The 24,445-nt window shown below is 38.4% G+C and overlaps 1 protein-coding gene across 2 annotated transcripts in view; it reads left to right on the top strand.

Annotated features, from left to right (window-relative positions):
* The window catches only part of samd1b (sterile alpha motif domain containing 1b), a 34,799-nt gene that overhangs the window by 7,594 nt on the left and 2,760 nt on the right, over positions 1-24,445 (top strand). The window contains exons 2-6 of one of the 2 annotated variants that reach the window (XM_088603802.1): positions 6,390-6,897; positions 18,494-18,624; positions 19,433-19,490; positions 19,925-20,030; positions 21,604-21,718. In XM_088603802.1, the coding sequence (XP_088459928.1) occupies positions 6,390-6,897; positions 18,494-18,624; positions 19,433-19,490; positions 19,925-20,030; positions 21,604-21,718 (918 nt within the window). Of the gene's footprint in view, positions 1-6,389; positions 6,898-18,484; positions 18,625-19,432; positions 19,491-19,924; positions 20,031-21,603; positions 21,719-24,445 lie in introns of both variants that reach the window. The other variant, XM_088603801.1, reaches the window with a different exon arrangement.

Below are 24,445 nucleotides of genomic sequence, written 5' to 3'. Positions count from 1 at the left end.
TGGCTTCAGCAAATAGGATACTGAACAAAGATAAGTCAGATGTAAACTCTGTCTGAAACCCGTTTCTGTACCCTAATGTAACATGAGCAACTTGTTTCACTACTTGAAACACAACAATTTCATGGAATACGAAGAGTGCTTGGCCAAAAAGAGAGAGAGACTGACAAGCACACTCATGGCTGAAGTGATTCCCCCAAACAGCTGTCTCCAACACAAGTATTTACGTATGCGACTCAATATGCAAAAGATTTACGCAGATGTAACAAAATACGCCATTAAATACTACATAGCGAAATAGCGAAGGACATGGTCCCCATTGCTACAGTGGAACACACTGGTTTCAAAAGGCTCTTTCAAACCCTTCACAAGAGATACGTTGTGTCCTCGAGACAAATTGCGGTGCCTGACATTTACAAAGCTTTAATGGTAGTAATAGTTTTGCATATTTTAAACATGATCTATCATGTAATCATATAATTTCAAGGGTTCCAAAAAAATGATCGTTAATTTATTATCGAGGTAAATGTGTGAAATTATCGTGATATTGATTTGAGGTCATATCGCCCAGCCCTACCGTCCACTCATTCTTGCTGTAGCTGACCCGAAAGTGGGGTCCTGAAAAGAGATGTTCATGAAAGGAAACCCTCAACTGTCAGCCACATGAAGTAGTTTTGTATGGAAGGCCAACATTCCAGGAAGCTAATGGGAGAGACTTAAACAGTAACACAAAATGTCTAATTGAAGCCTTGGCTACTCAATGAAATGTCACCAGTTACCAATTTTAAGGATTTAAATACTTATTTACATCAGGATATTTAGTGTTGGATCCTTTTTGTTAATTAAATAATCTGAACATATCTTACGCCTTTGTGCGTTATGTTTAATCAAATTTTCTTCACCCTTATTAAGACTTCAATTATGTTTTACATATGTATTAAGTGTAAAATTTACAATACTTTGGGCCAACCTATAGTAGTTTTAAGCCCTTGTCTTGGCACTTTATCACCAGTGAAAAAAAATCAAAGTGGTTAAGTGGTGGGTGGAATAAGAATCTACAGAGACTGGGTCTTGAGTACTAAATTTGTGTACCCCATGCTTGTGATTTTACAGGTGCATGATGATTAATATGACCTAATAAGTTTATTTGATTTATTATTCATTATTGTAAATAAGGAGCTCAATTAAGGAAGATAAAATGTAGAAAGAGAACAAGAAAACTCTCAAACCCTAGTGTTCTGGAATGTCTCATCCCAGCTTTAAATTTGGGTGCTTCACCTCTATCTCTGGTGTGGAAGGACAGGTGTGTGTAGGTGTTTTCTGGTCTTGCTAATGCAGCAACATGTAAAAGTCTGGGAGACGTTGGTAAACTAGTCCTATTAAGTGTTTATGTGAGTCATTGATAGCTAAACTGGAATGCTATCCTGCTGTTGACACAGTATGCCTACAACACTGAAGTTGGACCACCCTGCTTTGAATAACTGACAGCTTTTAACAGGACTACTCGATATGTGGCTCTAACACCCTACTTGCGTGCTGTTTGCTTTATAATTAAGCTGATCTGCAGAGCTGTTTGTGGCAGCTTTTTCCAGCAGGGGCGGTTGGAAAGGCTGTGTGTTGAACTATAGGATGGTTGAGTTGGCCCTATCATCGTGGCATTGGACCATTTAAACCTTTAGCTATCTGTTCTCCTGAGTGCAAAATTAAGTACTTGGACATGAAATCACAGGATTGCAGAGAATTGCATGTAGTTTTTCGTATTTTAAAATTATATTTAGAGTGGTATTGATTTGGAAGCTGCTTGAAGCTAAAGCTAGAAGTGTGCTATATCTAATACAATTTGATTTAATCAATTAATGAAACCCTGAAGTAGGCAACGCATTTTCTGTTCCTATATTTGGTGCCTTGTATCAAAAAATTAACATGGCAAAAGATATTCACATTTTACCAAAAATTCTACACATCATAATCTGTTCAAGAAGCTTGACTTGGACTAAATGTTTGAAGAAGCTTCACTCCACTCCCTAGCTGTCGAAATTAGACTAATAAGATCACTTTATTGGCCATATACAATTTCTTGCATTAGAAAGTTGTCTTTTCACATACCCCAGCTTGCTCTCCATGAGACACACAGACACAGACAGGGAGAGAAGCTTGAGGTCAGAGGCAGGGTCAGCCATTGTACAGCGCCCCTGGAGCAATTGGGGTTAAGGGCCTTGCTCAGGAGCCCAACAGAGTAGAATTCCTCTGCCGAACACAGGATTTGAACCGGCAACCTTCCAGCCAAAGATACAGTTTCTTAGCTACAGAGCCAACGCCCCGTCCCTATGGCATAATTGCTGTATGCCATTGTATTTTGTTGAAAATTACATTTTAAATTTAATTTTTTACTTTATGTTCCATTTTGCTTTGATTGGAATATATACATGATCTTAGATGTGTGCTTAATGTTATTCCCCTGTATTCATTGAAAGTCTTTGCATCCTTGAGCCATTGTTCTTTATGTGGATAAAGCAGTGGGACCAATAAGTATCCTTCTGAAGTTCACTGTGCTGTTCCCATAGAAAGAGATTCTTGTTTTTATAATACATTATGGATACACTTAAATGGCCTTGTAAAATAAAAATGAGAATGAAAGGCTGAGGGTTGCATGTTGGTGGCAGTGGTTGGCATTGGGACCCTGGCATTTCATTTCAGTAAAACCTTGTTTTGGGAAGGGGATTGTTTTCTTTTGTGATGCGGTGGAGGTATGGAGAAGCATGCATGTATCAATTTGAAGCATGCTTTCACCTGATAGCTGTAAATAAAATGTAATTAGTGTAGACCATGTTAATGAATGTAGAACATGTATATCCAATGAACCAGTGGTAATTTAAAAAATCAACACTTTTTAATTAGCCTTTCAAAACATTCTATAAATGGTTCCGATATCACCTTTACCTTATAAATGTGACGCCCTCTGCAGCCAGAGGGCGCTCCTTCTCTGTCCTGTCCCTAGTTTCCGGTCTGCTGTCCTTCCTGTCCCTCTCTTTCCCTTTGGCTATATATTTCCGGGTCTTGCACTCTGTCCTCGCTCAGCATTGACGTTCGGATGTCCTGAGACCCGCCTAGCACCAGGGCGCCCCACGTCCGCTCCCTGAGGGCATAGGTTTCTATACGGCATTCCTGAACTCTTTGCACTAATGAGCCTGGGCCTTTTTCCCGTCTCGCCGCTACGCATATGGGTCTTTTTCTGCTCTCCTGCTCCCCACGGTTAGTCCCTTTGGACGTCCGTGACAATAAACTTCAATCATTTGTTGCTTTTTAGTCAGCATGAATGAGTTAGGGTGCCATGGTGGTGGTGTGGTTAGCACTGCAGCCTTACAGTGCTGGTACTCTGGGTTCAGTTCCTGGGTTATTTGCGTGGAGTTTGTATGTTTTCCCCATGTTCACCTGGGTTTCCTCTTACAATCCAAACACATACTGGTAGAGTGTGTGTGTGTCCTGCAATGGACTGGTGTCCAATTAAGGGTGTATCCCACCTTTTACCCAACGCTTGCCGGGAGAAGCTCTGGCTTCTGTATGACCCTGTATTTGATAAAGCAGTTATAAAATAGATGCTAGGAAACAGTGAATTCAAATGTATAAAGTCAAAATCTGCTAATCGTGAAATAGTTTTTCCTACGTTTCTTATTTATACTTATTTTCAGTGGTTGATTGTCACGTTATGAGTATAATTTGTGGAAAAACTTGTTTGGACACTGATTGGAATTATGCATAAATGTCATCTACCACATTAATAGATATGTCCATACATAAAATATTTTTTAAATTATTTATGATATATAGTTAATAAAATATTATTTTACTGTATTATGCCTTAATGTAATCGGTAGGAGCTACACAAAATGGCTCATCAAGCCTGAACTTATCCTGGTTTCTAGGTCTGAACCAATTGGAGAGCACGCCACTCCCCATAGGTGGGACACCAGTCCATCATAGGATGGACAGCCATGGTGATTTCCATTTATACAACTTGGGCTGGGGCAATTGAGGTAAAGTATCTCACTCAAGGTACAACAGCAGTGTCTGCAGCAGGGACTTGAGCCCACCACACAACCCACCAGTTATGAGTCCAGAGAACTGTCCACCATGATGTGCTACTCCGGGGGGGATGTCGTGATTACCAGAATGTCCCTAGTCATGAGTAAAGAGTGACTTTTAATAGTCTAAATCGGCTAACTGCCCTGCAGTTGATATACAAGACCATTTTGACGCAGCAGTGCATGTTGTTAATTAATCCCACGTCTTGGGCCATATTATAATCTCTTGCACCGAGAACCATGTTCAGCCAGCAAGATTAATTTTGTCATATTATTTATTTATATTATTATTGTGCCCATTTACCTGTTTTCTTACAAATTTCCAACTTCTTGGTGAAATATGCAAAGCAGGGTAACAAGTGCTAGAAGGGAAATATATTTTCTCATTACCTAAACAAAGGCTGACATAAGTTCTGATTTCTTTAATTTCATTTGCTTCATAATCATAGCTATCTTCTTCTGGTGAACCTTTGATAATATAACTAATGTTAATGAACAATTGGCTTTATTTCAGGTATAGTGAGTTGACTTCACTGTGTAACATGAGTTTACTGTGATACTGTGAGACATTTTATGGGCTTGTTCTCCTGGTTTTTTATTTAAATCTCTGATAAGTCTTGTTTTGTCTTGTTCCTTGTAAAGATGACCACACCATTGGTAATAAAAAAAAAAAGTTTCCATTAGAAGACTTGGAAAACATTGGAGTTTGAGCCTGAAAATGATATTGTATTTAAAACTGTGCAGAAGAAACCAACAATGCAGTCCACAATGCAATGCACTGAAATTTTTACGCTTAAAGGTTTACTTTCTGCCTTTGAAAGAAAGGGACTGAATCTCTTGGCTAGGCAAATCATGGAAAGCCAAAGCACGGTCTGCTGGGTAACGGATAGCACTAAATGAGTAGCAACTGTGCGCGTGGGAGCGCTGTGCTTCTCGTGTGCAGGGCAGAGCAGTTCACTTCAGGCAGACACATACCCAGCCATTAATGGCTCTGCTGTGGCTTGGAAGAGCTGGTATTCAGCTGTTTTTAAGGGTTAGTAGCAGCTTAGGCTGTATTACAGTTGCTCTTCAGCACTTTTGAATTCTTGTACTTTTCATATTAGATTTAGAATTCTTTGTATGCACAAATGTCAGTAGTATCTTATTAGGTGAGTATGTTGCCTAGACATTTTAATTGTTGAAAGCAAATTTAAAGTTTGAATAGCAAATTGTCCTCTCTATATAGCCTGTAATAATCTGATATCCACTCCTGATCCTGGAGGGTTGCCATGTCTTCTGGTTGTATTCCACCCTGGACTGTTAGTGACTATTTTAATCAGTGGTTTGTTTGATTTTTCAATATTATGAAACCATTACTCATTGAGGAGTCTAATATTGATTGATATACCACCAAACCTGATGGACTGTGGCCCTACAGGACCACAAGTGATTATCACAGCTAGCAGCAGCTTATACTATGTTCCGCATGTATAGACGAAATTGTTACCTTTTTATAGTTAATTGGTGGACAAGCTTGTTTTGGGAAGAACAGGGCACAAAAGGTCCCCAATATTCATTGGGGTTAGGGACCACATAGTTGCAAGTTATCATTAAACAAAATATTTAGTGAAGTACCAAACACTTAGTATTACTGCAGGATGAATGAAATCTCCAGTTTAGGTGAAGAGGGAGAGAGTATGTAATGCAGGGGTTGTGTGATCTTGCTGTTGCGTAACAGTGTTGGGTTGCTATACTTAAGGTGGCAGAAAGCAGCACTTCGACTAGAATATGAAACAATTCCTTTTTGAGAAAACAGGGCTGTGTTTTAAATTATTTAGATTTTGCTGAAGATTTCCCTGCCATTGATGAGAAAACTGCATGAATGTATCTTTTAAACTAAAAATTATAGTACTCCAGCTGTGTTAAAACCTCATTTTTTAAATGTTCTTAATTTATATTAATCAACCAGTTATACCTGGTCCCCTTTTTCTTCTCCTTATTCTTTACCATTCAAGGCCTATTCTACTATTATTACAGATTTATTAGTGGTACGTTTGACAATACCTATGCATGATTCTTTACACTTCTTGCATCCTGTGTTCCATTCTGGGCTGGGAAACCTTCCGTGTGGAATTTGCAAGGTCACGATCTGCATGAGTTTTGTCTGGTGCTCTGGATTCCACCCACCAACCAAATACGAGCAGCATAGGTGGATTGATATCTAATTTCTCTTCATGTGTATGGTGTACCTAAAAATGCGTATCCAGTCCTGTTGACCATTATGAAGCTTTTAGAGGTTTTTATTAATCAGCAACTTTAATCTTTTTGAAGGAGGAAAAAGACACTGAAGAGGCAATGGAGACAGATGCCAGTGAGGAGGAGACCCCCCCTGAGCCGGAAGACAAAGGTTCTGTTGAGACTCCATCCCCTGACCAACAGGACCAAGAGCTGACGGACATAAGCACTGCAGCTGCAGAGAGGGAGGGAAAAGACACACTGTCAGAGGAGGGCAACACAAAGGGCTTCCTGCCTGACATTCCGACTGTCGCCTCCCAGGACTCTGTCCTGGAACAGAAGCAAGAATGCACGTCCTCCAAGGTGAAGGAATGCTCCTTCCAGATGGACACTTGCAAAGACAAGGAGATGGAAGCCGTTCTGCCCAGTGAAAACAAAATCTCAGAGCAGTGCACGCTTGTCAAGGTACTTCCCATAAGCCATGTGGACCTTCAGCCGTCTTCTTGCAGTGTTCCGGACCTGGTCAAAGAGTGCACTGTTGAAAAATGTCAGCGTAGCTCCTATGCAACTGAAGACATGCTTCTGGTGCTTCAGGAAAATACAGGTAAGTAGACTGTTATGCCTTCTTGTTAAAAGAAAACACTTTGAGAAGTTCCTTTAAACATATCTGGAAGACTTTGTAATGAACAGGTGGATCTTCACAGAGTTCAACCTATCGTTTAGTGCCTGTAGATTGTGTGCAAGTCTGGGTATTATTCTACTATATTCTGTTTTTTCTATTATATTGTTTCATAGCCTAGCTGCTTGAAGAGCAATGCGTTATGCCTATTTGTACAACATCTCCAATGGTCTCAACCGACCTAATATTATTGCTCCTATTATATATTATTGTTTATGTTTAAATGCATTTATAACCAAGCACATGAGGCATGACTTTACCTAGAGGGTTGTGAGAATGTGTAACTATTTACCCAGCCACGTTGTTTAAGCTAGTACTCGGCTTCTACCAGGAAATGACTGGGTGAAATCCTTGGAATGGATTTCTCATCTTTTTTCTCAGAAAACACTCTTAATATTGCTTCAGTGATATTGTACAACAAATAAATTGTTTAGCCAGAATAGAAAATTGGGGCCAGTACAATCTTCCTTAATTGCAGTTACTGTATAACACTGGTGGGGTGTTGTGGCACACTACAGTAGCAATATTTTGATCCCACAGGGCCCTGTGAATCTACCTGAAGAATGATACTGATCAAGTGTCATTCACAACTTGTAGACATGTTGCAGTACCCCATCCTATTAAGATAAGAGGAAAAATCTGTACTTTAATATTGCTGTCACTCATTGGAATTTAAAAGGAATAGTGTAAGGTAGGATTATCAATCCTGTAAAATTTTCAGTATACACTTTTTCATTTTGTTTATAGACAGTTGATGGTGGAGTGACAAGAAATGTGTGCTGAACAATGCTCAGGCCACACTGTGAACACAATACATCATCAACAATTGTTGGTGTTAATAAATTACAAAATGAATTCTGCTATTGACATTTAATTCATATCTCTCCTCTTTAATGTATGAAGACTTGTTTGTCCTTAACGAGTTGAAACTGTTGCTATGTATGGAAAATAAAACTGACCCTTTAAGGTGAAAGGCACAGGAAAGATGACTAAACAGCAAGCTATCAGAGGCTCAACTCTCTTCTGCAGAGAGTTGATAGAGCCAGGATTGTTTTTTGCAGGGAGTGGGAGTTATGAAGGGAATACAAGTTACCCAAAAGCACATGGAAGAGTCCCAGGGCATCAGGTGGTAAGAGTTTAATGAAAGGGGAAGCGGTGAATGGTGGATTTGTCACCCTCCCCAGCATTTTTGAAACTGTAATGAAAAGCTTATACAGGGAGAGAAAGTTGTAGCAGGGAAGGAAAGGTCCACCAAGTGTGATCTTACCAAAAATAGGAGGGTGCTGTGAAATGACCGTGCAATGAGAGTATGTCTGCATTCTTATAATGGGATCATTGGGTGGTACAGTCCTGCAGCAATTCTAATAAGCTCCCAACCAAAAGGCTCCAATATGATTTGTTTCCCAGGGGTCCTGTTTAACAAATGAGGTTGCTGACCCCAGACATTTCCAAAAACGTCTGTCATAAGTCAGATTGTTTTCTTTAAAGATGAAATGTGTGCATTTAGGACTCAGAACAGTAGGCACTTCCTTACACATATGTTTGTGGGGGTAAAGAAGAAATTTCTCACCCATATTGTTGGAACCAGTCCCTGGGAGCTTTCAGCAGACATCTAGATGAGATCCTTGGGTCAATACATTTTTAGCAACCAAATGGATGAGATTAAATTAATGTCCTCAGCTTTCCACCTTTCTGGTGTTTAAAAGGCAAAATCAATCGGTAGGATTGAAACCACATTGGTGGTCTGTAACTCTGAAACACTCTATCCATTTTAGGAATTTATTGGGTATATCCTTTTAGATTAGAACTTTTAAAGCATTTAACTTTTAAATTAACATTTAAAATTTTAAATTAACACTCATGCTTAAAATGTTTGTCAAATTTACTTTCATGTATTTTTTTAATTGTCGGGTTTTTATATGTCCTGTTTTCCCAGGTTAAATATGATGTGATTTTACTTATGTTTTAGATCCCTTATTTTAAAAAGTTTCTTTCTTTGTTCTAAACAGGTAGATTCCTGTGGAATTATGAACATCAAATTTCTAAATATTGTATGTCTTGCAAATTTGCAAAATACTTTGTATTTAAATATTGAGTCTGTATAGCTCACCCTGCTTTTCAGAGGTGCAATTGTTTTGCGCTGCTCAGTGCTCGTCTTGAATTTTGCAGCTTTTTTTTTTTTGCAGAATTATGTCTTTTTATTGCATTTTCTTGCCGAAATTGATCCTATGTTGAATGGATCCCATGATGACTCTGGTTTTCAGAAGCAATTTTAAAGCCTACGATCTGTACTATGATTGGAGGACCGGGATTCAGTTGACCTTGAGACTGTAGAGGTTATGAGTAAAACTAAGGTCTGGGGGAGTCCCCATTTCCTGTAAAGTGCTTTAAGTGGAGTGTCCAGAAAAGCACTGTATAGGTGTAAGAAATGATTATTTATTATTAATTGTACCCATTTGTAGGTCTAGTTAAAATATGCAATAGGTATACTTAAACTGGTGATCTGTCAACAGAAAATATCTTACAAAGTTTGCCTCCTGGAATCAAACGTTTCTACAGTTTTAATAGAAGAAAGCAGTGTTCTAGGTTTATATGCTTGATTGTAGGTTTACATTGTCCCTTATATTAGTGGCTTATTCAGTTTTAAAAGGTTTAGTATGTGTAGACTTTTGCAGTTTTCTGTTGTTGGGTGTACTTTAGTTCCATTTTGCATCTCTTTGACTTCTTTAATTCAAGAAGAAGGAATATAAGCCTCAGACATCAGAAAATAATTTGATATTTAAGTATGTTTAATTTCAAGACCTAGATTTATGTTCAGTAACATGATCAAATATAAATTTTTGTTTTGTATTAAACCCCGATATTTGGTAGGATTTGTGATACAGAGGTAATTATTTTGAAATTTATTCTTATATTCCTGGCATCCTGAATGGAAAGTGTTGAGGTAACAGCAAGGCAATTAAGATGTTATACAGGGCCCTCCAAACGTATTGGGACAAAAAACTAAAGTTGGGCTCTTATATAAACAAGAAATTAAAATTCACATAAAACAAAGTATTCTCAGTCAGAGCTCAGAAAGTCACATTTTAATTTTAGGATATATTTTGCAAACATACTTAATCCATTTTGAACCAAAGCATATGTTGCAGTGCGTCCCTCCAAAATCTAGGTGACCATAAGTATTGGAACACATTACATAACATAAAGCAAATTTAAAGAAGTGAAATTTTGTTTCAAATCCTTTGCTTGCAACTGCCTTTGCAGACTCCCTCCCATTGACATCACCAGAAAATTGTTCTTTTTTGAGATGCTTTGCCAGGCTTTAACTGCAGCCTCTTTAAGTTGTTGCTTGTTGGTCAGCCTTTCTGCCTGCAGTCTACTTTTGAACAAATAAAATACATGCTCAGTTGGATTCAGATCTGGTAATTGACTTGGCCACTTTAAAATGTTCCACTTTTTCTGTCTGATTAAATCCTGTGTTAAGCGAGTAGTATGTTTTGGGTCATTGTTGTGCTGCATACCGAACTCTTGCCATTGTTTTCCTACAAGATGTCTGTATATCTATGAATTCATCCTACTGCTGCCATCTTCAGTTAAGTCATCAATAGAGACCATTGAGCCTGTTCCGGAAGCAGCCATACGTGCTCAAGCCATGATACTCCCTCCACCATGCTTTACAAGTGGTATTCTTGGTCATTGGATGTTTTCCACACTTCAGCCTTTCCATCACTTTGATAGATGTTTATTTTGGATTCATCTGCCCATAAAACCTTGTTCCAGAACTTCTGTGGCTCATCTCAGTATTCTTTTGCAAATTCCAATTGAGCCTTTCTGTTCTTGCTGCAGATGAGGCGCTTACAACCTTGCAGTACAGCCTCTGAATTTTTCTTGAAGTCTTCTGTGAAATTGCAGTACTTGAGATTTGCACCCCTACACTCTTCATTAATAATTGTTTTTTTTACATGTAGAAATATTTTTCTAATGCAGTGTCATCCATTGCCTTTGTCTTTTTAGGATGCCGTATATTCATCTTATTATTGACTCCTCCAGTTTCCTTTTCCTCAGGAGCATTCAAGATAGTTGATTTCGCAATGCCAAGAGTCATAATCTCTCTGATGGTCATTTTCTTTCCTCTCATTTTCAGAATGACCTTGTTTTCTGTCACAGTGAGTGTTCTGGTCTTTATGTTGGTTTCCGCTGACTAAGTCAAGTGAAAGACTTCAAAAACGGTTTCAAAAGACCTCAATTATGCCTACACCTTCACTGCTGTTTTGTGTATGTGCAATGTTTGCAGCTTGTAACCCCTGGGCAATTAGAAACACCTGTAAACCCATTTGTCCCAGTAATTAAGCTAATCTAAAATGTGGAGATATGAGCAAAATAGTGCTGTTGTATAATGGTGAAACATTTATGCATAAAAATAACCATGGGTAAAAGGGAATATTCTCTGCTTTTCTCGTATTAATTTTGTGATTTGAGATTCAAATTTTCAGGGCATACAGCTATAAATGGATAATTTGAACTCTTATCCCAATACTTTTGGAGCGCACTGTATATGATGGTATTTAACCACATAATGGTTGTATGTGTTAATTGTTTTCAGTTTGAGGAGTCGTGTAAAAATATTCCCAGTCTTAAAAAGTCCCAAGGATATAGAGCCACATGCTTAAAATGATTAAGTTGAAATGCTACACAAAATGCATAGTGACAAACTGTATACTATATAACTTTTTGCATGTGGAGGATATTACATCTGTTTCCTAATTCTCTGAACACTCTCATTTTTTAGTTCACATAAGTCCTTTTGCTTACAGATTATCACATACCTCCATGAAAATTGGTTGAATATTTCAGAGGGAAAGGAGTTTCTACCTGTTTATGGACACCAATTCAAGCTATGCGCAGCCAAAACAAATTAAATGTTTCAGCTGAACATCAGTGCAACATGTAAAGATCCAGACTGATTATCTGAAATGGTGTATAATTTTAAATAAAGCATGTTTTTATTTAATCTTGCTTTACACTGAATGGTTGTGTTTACTGCTTTGTGTGCACTACAGCTGTGCAGGGAATCTTATGGATTGCTGTGATTACAGGAATTTAATTTGTAATGCTTTGCCTGTGATTTGTTATGAGTTGCGTTAGCAAAGAACTAAGTAAAAATTAATTGCCAGTTTTGTGTACAGGAGGACGCCATCATACATCACCCACTATATATTGTTTCAGTGTTTATATCACTGACGAATTGAGCAACTCAATGTAAAAATTGCCAAAACATACTTCATTCTTCAAGGCACCAAAAGCCAGCAATGCAGTTGGTTTGTGGATTATTTGGTTCAGAAAAATGAAAAAAATACTGCAAAGAGCAAAATCTAAATAAAACTTCTTCTTGAAGACAACGCTGTTAAACATGACCTAAGATTATGAATCGTTATGCCCAAACATTAAAAGTTGAATTCTTACCACCACACATTGCTAACTTCTATCCTGAAGCTAACTTTGTTAGTTTCCCCAATACTACAATTTGAAAGGAGCTGGCGATACTATTGGTGTCGATTTCATATTATTTCTGAGTCCAAGGTACATTAATTGTATATACCTGTGGTCTGAACTGCATATTGGGAACATATTTCAAGTTGTTTACATTATTCCTTATGGAAATTAATTCCCCTTTCTAAGTCATTTTGCTATAAGGTGCTTTATTAACGAATGCATGCTACACTTAATAGGACCTCTGTACTGTATTTGCAAAGATATAAGTGAAACAAACTTATGGTCCCTAACCCAACTCTATTCCATTAATTCTTATGGGAATAGTCTCCTGCTTTAATTTAATGGGCAGAGTTTACAGTCTGAAGAAACTGAAATCTCCATATTTACCTTGTTATTATGGGGGACAATTCCTCTACATCTGTCATTCTGCTATACCTCATGACATTCTGCTCCCTAACTCTGATATGTAACCAGGATCGCTTGTATATTTTCACCATCTAAATCTTGCAGTTACACTTGAATTTAATCATTCTATGATTTAAATTGATTTCTTTATCAGCTTTGCTCAATCAAATGATGCTTACTTACAGTTGAAGAATAAGTTGGTCTAATCAGATTTTTCCCATTTCCTGGCAGTCATCAGCTTTTTATTCAGTCTGCTGTGATTGGAAGAGAATTTGCAAACAAGCAAGTTTTTATTAATTTAGAAAAGTCAGAAGGTGACTTTGACATTTGTGGCAAGAAAACAGAGACTGAAGGTTATTAATATGCACCTTTTTGCAGTTTGACAGTAAACAACAATCCTCAATTGAACAGATTTAGTTTGTCTGATCAGATCAGAAATACCAGCCAACTATACATTCAAACTGATCAGTTGCAGATAAGTATAGCAGGTGATAAGAGCACCTCCATTGTCATATGCACAGCTGTTGGTATTTGTCTTTGTATAAATTCTTTCAATTCTAATTTATTTTAAGCCAAAATTTAAATCCCTGTCCTGTTTCAAATATTTCAGATTTTGATGTGTTTGTTTAAAAAGATAACATACTCTATAAAATAGCTTAAGTTACATTCTACGATGTAACAGATTCTAAGCTACTTGCAATTTGCAAATTTATCTCTGATATTCACTGATGTTTGAGCAGTTTTTAATTTGAGCTTTGTCAAATCAAAATTTAGTCAAATCCAAAGCACACTTATGCTAATCTTCATGTCATGGCGTATATGTTCATATACCACTTAAATGCATGGATGTTCTATATAGCCATGCATAATACTGGTTATTATGATATTGTGATATTCATATTCATTAGCATCATTTTAAGTTTAGCTATAGTTTAATAATTAATGATCTGAGGGTTGGTTTGTTGTAGAATGATGTTTTTCTTCTACAGTTGAAGCAATCTTTCAAATTATACCTGGTGATGCAACTGTGTGTGTCTTTTGAAAGTTCAAGTGTCGCCACAATTCTTTCTCCTTTTCTTGTATCATAGTTTGCAAATGTTGAATAACATTTTTTGTTGGTGCAAGTACAGTTAAGGGTTGATATATCCACCAGCCAGTATTTTCAAAATGTTTTGTTGGCACTTAAGAAAATATAGTTTAATGCTCCAATTTAGTTTTTTTAAATTAGGTTGAAAGTTGGATTAACCACTTAGATTAAGTGCCATAAGTGTATATGGTTAATAAGAACCAGAGCTGAAGCAGTCTTTTAGAGTGTTGATCAGTAAGGTTGGACCTGTGGCTACACTGTCAACAGCACTGTTGACTATGATTTGAGCTAGAAAGACAGAAACAGGTCCTTTCCCTTAATTGAGTGATACTCGGTGGCCCTGGAGAGGCAGAGAATCTTAATTGAAGAGTGACTTTGTTTTAACTCCAGCTGTTCACCAGTCTTCAGGTGTTTTGAGTTATAATAATAATAATAATAATAATAATAATAAACTTTATTTTATATAGCGCTTTTAAAGGTGGCTTCTCAAAGCGCTTTACAGGATGACAATAACAATAAATAAGAAGAATACAACAATAAATAAGAAGAATACACAAGATAAGACACAATTACAATTACAACAATACAATAATAACAATAGAGGTAACCGTGGAAGGTGGTACTTAAAAGAGCAGAGGGGTAAAGAATGGGACCAGTTAAGAAAAGGCTTTTCTGAAGAAGGTTTTGAGTCTGGATTTGAAGTAGTTTAGAGAAGGTGACTCTCTGATATCCTTGGGCAAACTAGTTCCAGAGCTTGGGGGCATAACAGGATAAGGCCCTGTCACCCATACAATGTAGACGGGCTTGGGGGACAGTAAGGAGTGCAGAATTTGAAGAACGGAGGTTGCGAGGTGGGGAATAGGGCGATAATAGATCAGACAGGTATTGAGGTGCCAAGTCATGTAGAGCCTTATAGGTGAGCATGAGGATTTTAAAGTCTACACGGAATTTGACCGGAAGCCAGTGCAAGGACTCCAGAATAGGAGTAATGTGAACACTTGCACTAGACCTGGTCAGGATTCTGGCTGCTGAATTTTGGACATACTGCAGTTTGTTCAGGGTAGATTTAGATACCCCAGCGAGTAGAGCATTGCAGTAGTCAATTCGAGAGAATACAAATATGCTGATCAGCTTTTCAGCCACAGTTAATAATAGCATAGGGCGTAGTCTTGCTATATTTCTAAGGTGAAAAAAAGATGTTTTGACAGTATGCTGCACATGTGGGTTGAATGTTAAGCCAGAATCGAATATAACCCCAAGGTTTTTCAATTTTGATTGGAGCTCAAGTACAGAGCCATCTACAGATAGGGTTACAGGACTGGCTTTACGAAGTTGATGGGGGGTACCAATAAGCATGACTTCAGTCTTGTCACAGTTAAGATGAAGGAAGTTTTGAGTCATCCAAATTTTTGGTCAGAGATGCAATTAGATAGAATAGAGACAGCCACATCAGTGTCAGGTTTGGTATGGATGAATTTTCGAGTATCGTCAGCGTAAAAATGAAAGCTGAGGCCATGTGATCTTAAAAGCTGACCAAGTGGGAACATGTAAATGCTGAAGAGCAAGGGGCCCAGTATTGAGCCCTGGGGGACACGAGACTTAACAAGACGAATTTCAGACCTGTACCCATTGAGAGAGACAAAGTGACAGCGATCAGTGAGGTAAGATTTAAACCATTTGAGAGCAGTGTCAGGAACTCCAAACACAGTCTCGAGACGAGAAAGAAAAATGTTATGGTCAACAGTGTCAAAGGCAGCACTGAGATCAAGAAGGATGAGTATGAAAAGAGAACCAGAATCAGAAGCTATTAGATCGTTGGTGACTTTGACCAGGGCAGTTTCTGTGCTGTGAAGTTGACGGAAGCCAGATTGGAGGGGTTTGAAAAGGTTGTTTGTCATGAGGTGGTTATGTAACTGAAGTGTGACAGCACGTTCTAGAATTTTAGCAAGAAAGGGTAAGTTGGAGATGGGGCGAAAGTTGTTAAGATTGTCGAGAGCCATGTTAGGCTTTTTTGGCACGGGGGTAATGGCAGCAGTTTTGAGGACCGTTGGTACAATGCCAGTGCTCATGGATTCATGTATAATATTGAGGACAATGGGACAGAGAGAAGAGAAACAGGACTGGAATAAAGTGGTGGGAATGGGATGTAAAATAGATGTGGTGGGTTTCATGCGTGTAACTAGTTTGTTTAGGGATGCTGAGTCAAGAAGAGAAAAGCTGGAGAGACGGGAACCAGAGAAGTAGGATGAGGAGGGAGGAGGTATGGAAATGGTATGCGTAGTGGATAGAATGTGATGCCGGATGTTGTCAATCTTAGAACTAAAGAAATCTAAGAATGTGTTGCAAAGTTGTGATGAGGCAGGTAATGTGGTAGGGCAGTTTGGCTTGAGCAGTTTGTTGATGGTGGAGAAAAGATATCTGGGGTTGTTTTGGTGATTTTCAATGATGTGAGAGAAGTAGGTGGATCTAGCAGACTCTATAGTAACCTTATATTCAGATAAGTAATCTCTCCAAACCTGATAATGTACATGTAGGCTGGAAAGATGCCACCTACGCTCAAGTTTGCGAGAGGCTGCCTTCATGGATCGCAGATGGTCATTGTACCAGGGGGCAGGGCAAGAGAAAGAGATGATTCGAGTTTTTAAAGGAGCAAAGGTGTCGAGGGTAGATAAGAGCATTGTCAAGTAACTGTATTTTGTCCTCTAGAGGGTCAGAGGAAGAGAAACAGGATAAGGAGAACAGAATTTGCAAACCTTGGGTGATCAATTGATCGCCAGTTGCGGAAATTTACAGAGCATGGGGAGGAGGTGTTAGAAACAGGTAATTCCAGATTGAAGAGAATGGCTAAGTGGTCAGAGAGGCCTAGATCAAGGGGAGAGCAGTGGGAGAAAAAGGAGTCATTTGCAATAATTAGATCTAAGGAGTGTCCTTTGTTATGTGTAGGGGTACAAACAAACTGAGTAAGGTCAAAGCATCCCAAAAGAGAAAGGAAGTCTTTAGCCAGACTGGAAGAGGTTGAATCAATGTGTACATTAAAGTCCACTAGAATAAGGATCCTTTTAAACTTGAGGCATAAGAATAAGAGAAAATCAGCAAACTCACCTAAGAAGGCTTCACTGGGTCTGGGTGGTCTATAAACTGTGGCAATAATAGTAGTTTGGGGGATAGAAATATTTAAAACAAGACACTCAAAAGAAGAGGGAGGAGGTATAGTAATAGGACTTAGACTGTAAAAAAGGTTGTAAATAACAATGATGCCCCCACCTCTGCCTGAAAGACGCGGAAGGTCAAACAAACCATATCCAGGAGGAACTAGTTGGTTGAACAGGAGTCCATCATTTTGTTTGTGCCATGTTTCGGTTAAACACAGGTCCAGTTTTTTTTCTTTGATAATGTCACATAAAAGAAGAGCCTTGTTGTTGCTCTCCTCCCCACTGATAGCTGATGTGTGGTGAGCGTTCTGGCGCACTATGGCTGCCGTCGCATCATCCAGGTGGATGCTACACATTGGTGGTGGTGGAGGGGATCCCCATTACCTGTAAAGCGCTTTGAGTGGAGTGTCCAGAAAAGCGCTATATAAGTGTAAGCAATTATTATTATTATTATTATTATTATTATTATTGTTAATGGAGCGGGTGTTTAGAAGCGCTGATCTGGCCAGTCTCGGGGATGCAGGGGGAAGCGGAGTGCGGTCCAGGTGCAGTAGTGAGAGGAGATTTTTGAGATCGGCGCCGGTACGTGATGGACTTACAGACGTGCGCCGAAAGGCAGGGATAGAGACTCCGCTGGCAGACGAACGAAAAAAAACGGCGTCCTGTGCTGCGATGGATCTAGCAACTCGGTAATCAAATGTGTCTTTGACCAGGAAGTAGCTTTGTTTTAGTTGAAGAAGTTGCAGTGCAGTGTACCTCAGAGACATGATCAATGAATCGAAACGGGAAGAAAATCCAGGGAAGGCGGTAGCAAGTGGTGAAGGTCTTCAGTTGAGTAAATTCACGATGCAGTGGAAGTCGCATTTGTGAATTTGTAACGTGGAGCCGATAACGTGAAGCGGGTAAAAATAGATAAATTAGAAATCAATGTAATCGAGGAGAAAAAGGTAAAAAAAACATAAATAAGTAGATAAAAATGAAAAACTGGTGAGAGGAGCGGCAGCCAAATTCGTCAGCGTTCCTTCTTGACCAGAACCGGAACATCTGTCAATTTATAGAGTTCTCTACAAATCCTAAAAGGTAGTGAAGCTCCAGGAGTTCTGTGCATTTGCTTGGTACTAAATATACTCACCATCTGAAGAACCCTCTACTATCTCTTCTGTTTTTTGCAAACAGAAGGATGATCTGGGTAGGACAATTCCCTCCTCTTAGTTGTGTGATCACACCACAGTGAGCACAAAGTTCCTTGTCTGGATTCGTAGGAACCTTCAGTAAGGTAGATCTAAAAGAGACCAAAAATGACATCTCTTTTCAGCTCAATTTAAAGTTTTCGACATTAGCTCTGACCACAGCACTTTGCATTTCTGTCTTTCAGAGGCTTCAGAGGAGGTTGTGCCACAGGAGGCGGTGTGTCTGACAGTCCAGGGTGACGTCAAGAATGGAGAAGAGAAGATGCAGATGGAAGAAGTGATTGTTATACCCGAAGAGCACATGCCTGACTCCAGCACAACACAGGTTAATCAATCAATCAAAGTTTATCTATCAAATGCACAACAATACAGTGTGCAGCAATGAACTGTATTTTCTACAAGCTCACTGGAGGTGGGGTGGGATAAAAATCACAAAATTAAAGTTACAAGATAAGGTTGCATAATAATAGCGCAATAGAAATGTAATAAGATAAACTCAGACAAAACTCAATATGAATAGAGGTGCTATGTGTCCAGGATGTATGCAATACATTATGTCCAGGTACTGCAGTATGCCGAATACAATGAAAACTATGTCCATGTAGCCATTAAGGGTGATTTGCTAAAGGAGCTGCAGGTTGACTATGTAGCAGTCTTATTGAATGCTTCGATACCGTGTACCAGATGGTAGGAGAGAAAACAGTTTATGACTGGGGTTCTTGAGAATGGACCTGGCCTTCCTAAGACATCTAGCTGAGTAGATATCCTGGATGTTTGGTAGCTCACAGCCGGTAATGATGGTGTAATGCAAGGCCTTCTTATTGTGATTTATGCCAATAGGAAATGTTTTTGTAACCCCTCCTTGGATTTCTCTTCAGTGTGTGATGGTTTTCCCCAAACAACTGCTGTTGTTGTCTTTTTCCTTTGTTTCAAACTCTACAGCTATTACTACAGCTGTGCTTGACTGTGATTTCCATTGCTGATCACTAACACTTGACATTTTTTTCCAGCATTTTAAGCTTTTTACCATGGTTAACTGTTTATCAGCAATATCTTGTTGATCAGAGATCCATATTAGGTGTTGTTTCAGTTTGTTGCCAATGGAAAACATTGACTTTCCATTTCTTTTTCAGGTCAGATTGATGGAGTGTTCAGAGGGTGTAACCTTATCATCTGTACCTGCCCAGAGCCGTGAGTTTTTATTTCTTAGAATAAAGAAATGGTGTCAATTTTAGACTCTTGTAGAAAATCCCTGCCACTTGCCAACTGTGTGGGGTATTTTGTTTCAAAATAAGCAGAGGAAGCGGTGGCAGTTTGCTGCGCAGATAGCAGAGATGATATACTGTAACATAATGTAGTAAGTATTTTTCTGTCAATATTTGGGTAGTTTTATTTTCTGCTGAAAAGTCCTATATTTTCATCAGTTTTCTGTAGGCATTGTATTTTGCCAGGCTTTTGACCGAATGAAAAATTATTTACTTTTTGTATCTGTTAGCTTATTACTGCCAGCATCCCTAAATTGGTAGAAAAGTAATAACTTTCCAGTGGTGTCACAGGAAACAGAAAAAGCTTTTTCTTAAAGAACAGTTTTCAGACATGGCAAAATGTGGCTGTTGTCTCTGCAGGTTTGGGCTGTAAAATGGAGGTTGGTGTTGCATCCTGCCTGCTGACTCCTTCTGCTTCCCCTGGAGATACAGACACAGCCGAGGAGCGCGTTCTGAACGGAGACCTGTGAGTTTCCCAGGGGGTGCAGGGCTGGGGCGAGAACAGACCAGACTTTCAGCCCAGGTGTTGCAAGACGTCCGCGTGTTGTGGTGTTCATGTCAACTAGGCGCTCCCCATTGCATACGCTTAGCAGACCCATTAATCAAACTTTTGTTATATTTTTATTTGTAACTTTTTTCAGCTTTGAAAATCCTGGGATGAAAGGGTCAACCATTTACCAGTGTCGCGCTTCAGAATACCACTCAGCTAGGTGAAATGTTTCAATGTTCAGGTATCGGCAGCCCATGCAAAAGCCTGCTTATAATCAATTTTCGAAAACCATGGAATTGCCACCTGTATCTGTAAATAACCGTGTAAGTGCCTAAGATGAGCTCTTGCCATGTGTGCTACATGCACATCTGTTAACCTAAGAGTTGAATAAGTGTGTAAAAGTGACTGTGTGATCTTTTTGCATGCTAAGATACCTTAGCAATATACTGTATATATATACAGTGTATATAAGTCTTGGTTTACACTGTTATTACAATTTAAACACAAGTTTTGCATTTAATTTTCATGCATCTTATTTACATTGCTGCCCTCCCTTCATTTTTAGTTCATGTTGCTCTTTGCCCTGTTCTACAGGTATTGTAAGAATAGCTGCTAAACAACCTGATGCTTGTGGTTGTTTACAGCCCCTGAACTATTTATTGAATCATTTGCATAGCTGTTAAGATGACATAGAGAGCAGTGCAAAATAATTGCCTTGCCTCAAGGAGACATGGGTTTTGCAGTTGCAGGTTTTTTTTGCGTTATCCTATCCTGGCATCCATAAACATTTTATGCTAATAGGTATCACTTTAAAAATAATAAATTGTTAGAAAGTATAGGAAATAATTAATTATTTTATGTTAATGTATTTATTTCTACGTTGAATAATAAGGAAACAATTTAAATAACATCTGTTAAATTTGTAGACTTATTTTTGCAAATAAAGACTTAGGTAGAGCAATTTATTATTATGTATTATTTATTAACTGATTACAGCAACACTGACCAAAATGGGGAGGGATCAAAAGAAAAATGTTTTGTTTTTATAAGCATATTAGAGAGTAGTCTATGTTGGCAAATGCTGCTTGCGTTACAGTAAACACAAAAACCACTATCCAAGATCAGCAAATAGGCATATGGAAAACACAGAGGATCTGTCAGTCTTGTCTCTGGCAATGAGCACATTGTGCTTGCAAACCTGTCAAGGAAAGGAGAAGCAGATACCTGTCCTTTTTATTGTCAAGCTATGCTTTTAATTACAGTAAAGATATTTGACTTCTCCAGTCAGATCAAACACAGAGTTGTAAATTGTAGGATCTTCAGAAACAGTGCAGTGCAAAACCCGCAGTCACACTGCTCCCTACACACTGCAGTGTAGATTTGGGTTGTTTCCAAGGTGCTGTCACATCCAAGCATTCATTGAGTAAGAAATTAGTAGCAGGGCCATTAAGTAATACAAGGCAATAAAATGACTACTTCAATGGTTTTTTTTACAATTCAATTTACAATTCTCTTGTGAAAGGAGATTCTTATTTCTCTGTCTCCACAGTTTTGTGAAGTCTGAGAAGCCCGGCATTGATCCAATGGACTGGACAGTCTCCGATGTGGTCAGCTACTTCACAGCCGCTGGTTTTGGAGAACAGGCAGGAGCTTTCAGGACGCAGGTCAGTGTCTAGTTTTACTTTTAGCCACAAGGGGGTAGCAATGGCACATTTTTTAATAAGAGCTCATGTCTCGCACTACTGACCTAGTAGTGAGTATGTTCTTTTCAATTTTTTATACAAGAGGTCTTAAAGAACTTGAAAGATGCGTTGGCAACAAATCTGATATATTTATAAGCCAAGAAAGATTAATCTTTTTAGTCTATTTCAGCTAATTCTGTCAAGACATATTGGCAGTTTTGAAATTATGCTTCGAATCGTTATGTAGATGGGGTGGCAAGGTGACGCATTGGACTAAATGGGTAGCATTGCTGCCTTACAGAGGTAGGGCCCTGGGTTCAATTCCAGACCTGGGGTGCTATGTGCATGGAGTTTGTATCTTCTCCCTGTGTTTCATCGTCTTTCCTCTGGATGATCCAGTTTCCTCCTGCAGTCCAAAGATAGACTTGTAGGTTAAGAGGCTTCTGGAAAAATTTTCTGTGTTGTGAGTGTGTGCCCTGTGATGGACTAGCATCCCATCAAGTTGATTGCCGAGATAGGGTTGTGGGGGACCCCGAGCCTGATTTTTATGAAGTGGTTATAAAATCGATGGTTGTTGTCTAATTTTTTCACAGTTCTCTGATCAGTTGTTTGTATGACTGGATTAGACAACTTATGAGTGGACTGAAAATCATTTGAAACCTAGTAGATGTACTCACAGCACACTGTGTTAAATGCTGCCTCAACAATACTTGTTTCATCAGGTACATAAGTACTGGGTGAGAATTTACAGACTTGGATTAAAAAAAAGAGTAGACAAGCTAAATTCTCCAGTACACACACAGTGAGTGAATAAAATAACTGAACTCCACTGAATGTTATGAGTTGGGAATCCTTTTGCTGAACTTCTGATTTAAGAAGAATGAATGCTGTGAAGTCTGAGGACAGGTTAATCTAAACCGAACCACTGGGACCACTAAGGTTCTTAGTGCATTGTTTCTGTTGCAGTTAAGCAGCATCAGCAGAGGCTGAGGTTTTGGGTTTCTATCTTTTTTTTGTGTCTTATGTTTACTTATTCTTTGAGATAACATTTATTTTAATTAGAGCCTTTTGTTTCATATCATTGTTGTTTAAAAATAACTGATGGTAATTATCAAACAGAAATCAGTCTAGTTCTTAAATTATTAAGAAGATGACAGATTGAAATGCAACCATATTTAATTGAGGGAAAGTAACAGGTGTTTACTTAAGAAAAGACACCTGTTTGAGATGTATAGCCACATGGTATAAAATCATGCCAAGTCTGTGTAGTCTGAAATTTTAAATTTTATTTACCTGGCTTGGAACAATATGTTATTATTGTTAAAAAGCTTTTAACATAAAACTAACGTGGAGGTTGCAATGTATACAAAAGGTTTCTGAAGTATAAATAAGGCTGTAATGTGTGCTACCAACAGTATAAATACTCAATAATACATATAATACATGTTTTTCTAAAGTGACATTGATCATTCCCAGTCCTGGTGGTAGTCCTTTCTACCTCCTAAGTACAGTTCTGATTTTATGTGAAGGCTATGTTGCTAGCAAATATTAGTTTACATTTTGAGTTCTTACAGTTATACTAGTTAAGGCCCTTAACCCTAATTGCTCCAGGGGCGCCGTACAATGGCTGACCCTGCGCTCTGACCCTAAGCTTCTCTCCCTGTCTGTGTCTCCATGGAGAAAAGCTGGGGTATGCGAAAATACGAATTCTTAATGCAAGAAATTCTATAGGGCTAATAAAGAAACATTAAAAACATTAAACTACAGCCATGCAGAAGTATGATGAAAATGGTTTTAATATGATTAGACCCAAATATCCCACCAGCCAAATGAGTTGGTCCCACTTTGTGGGACGCCAGTCCATCACAGGGCACACACAGACACAAACATATATGGTTACACCAGGGTCAGTTTTCCAAGAAGCTAATTAACCTACCAGTTTCTCTTTAGACTGTTTAAGAAAACTGGAGCACCAGGAGGAAACGCACGCAAACATAGGGAGAACATACAAACTCCAAGCAGATGGCACAACAGAAATAGAGCAGTTATATATCAGTTATATATCAGACCACTATAAAAATCCTCTGATTACTGCTGGGAGGAAACCGTCATAGGACTGATCTGTTTAAGAATTAGTAGTCCTAATTGTTTTCTTTTTTTAATACTGCAGTAGTTAAAATATCAGTGGGGAATTGTGCTGAATGGTAATACTTTGATTAACTTGGAATTTCCATGTTTGAATATTGAACCAAAATTTAAATACTTGTTCTGTTACTCACATGAATAAATTTGAAAATCTTTTCAAATCTTTATTTTAATGTTACATAAATACTAATCTAACCTTTTCCTTGTTTTACAAATGATTATCTTGCCGACAGCTTATATATAGTTATAGATATATACTTCAAAAGGTATATTTTACTGAGAATTGTTTCTCTGTGTGATAAAGATTTATAAAGTGTCCTCACTTGTTCCCAAGTCCTTCATTCACCGTCTACATTTTGAATGCCCGTGTCAATTACCCTCATAGTCTTCTCTGTTCAGCACTATAAAGATATAGTAATTTTAATCAATCCATGCAGTGCATTTATTTAAGGAAGATTACAAGATCAGCAATTCAGTGTTGCCAAGGCTGGCTCCCATCCCAGAGATTGCTGGTTCAAATATTAGTTTATAAGCCAGCTGTAGTAGCTTCACCAGCACATATAG

Source organism: Lepisosteus platostomus, chromosome 13 (assembly GCF_059453375.1).
Source record: "Lepisosteus platostomus isolate fLepPlt1 chromosome 13, fLepPlt1.hap1, whole genome shotgun sequence".
Taxonomy (NCBI): Eukaryota; Metazoa; Chordata; class Actinopteri; order Semionotiformes; family Lepisosteidae; genus Lepisosteus; species Lepisosteus platostomus.
Note: the sequence above shows the minus strand (reverse complement) of the source record. Positions and strands in the feature narration are given on the sequence as shown.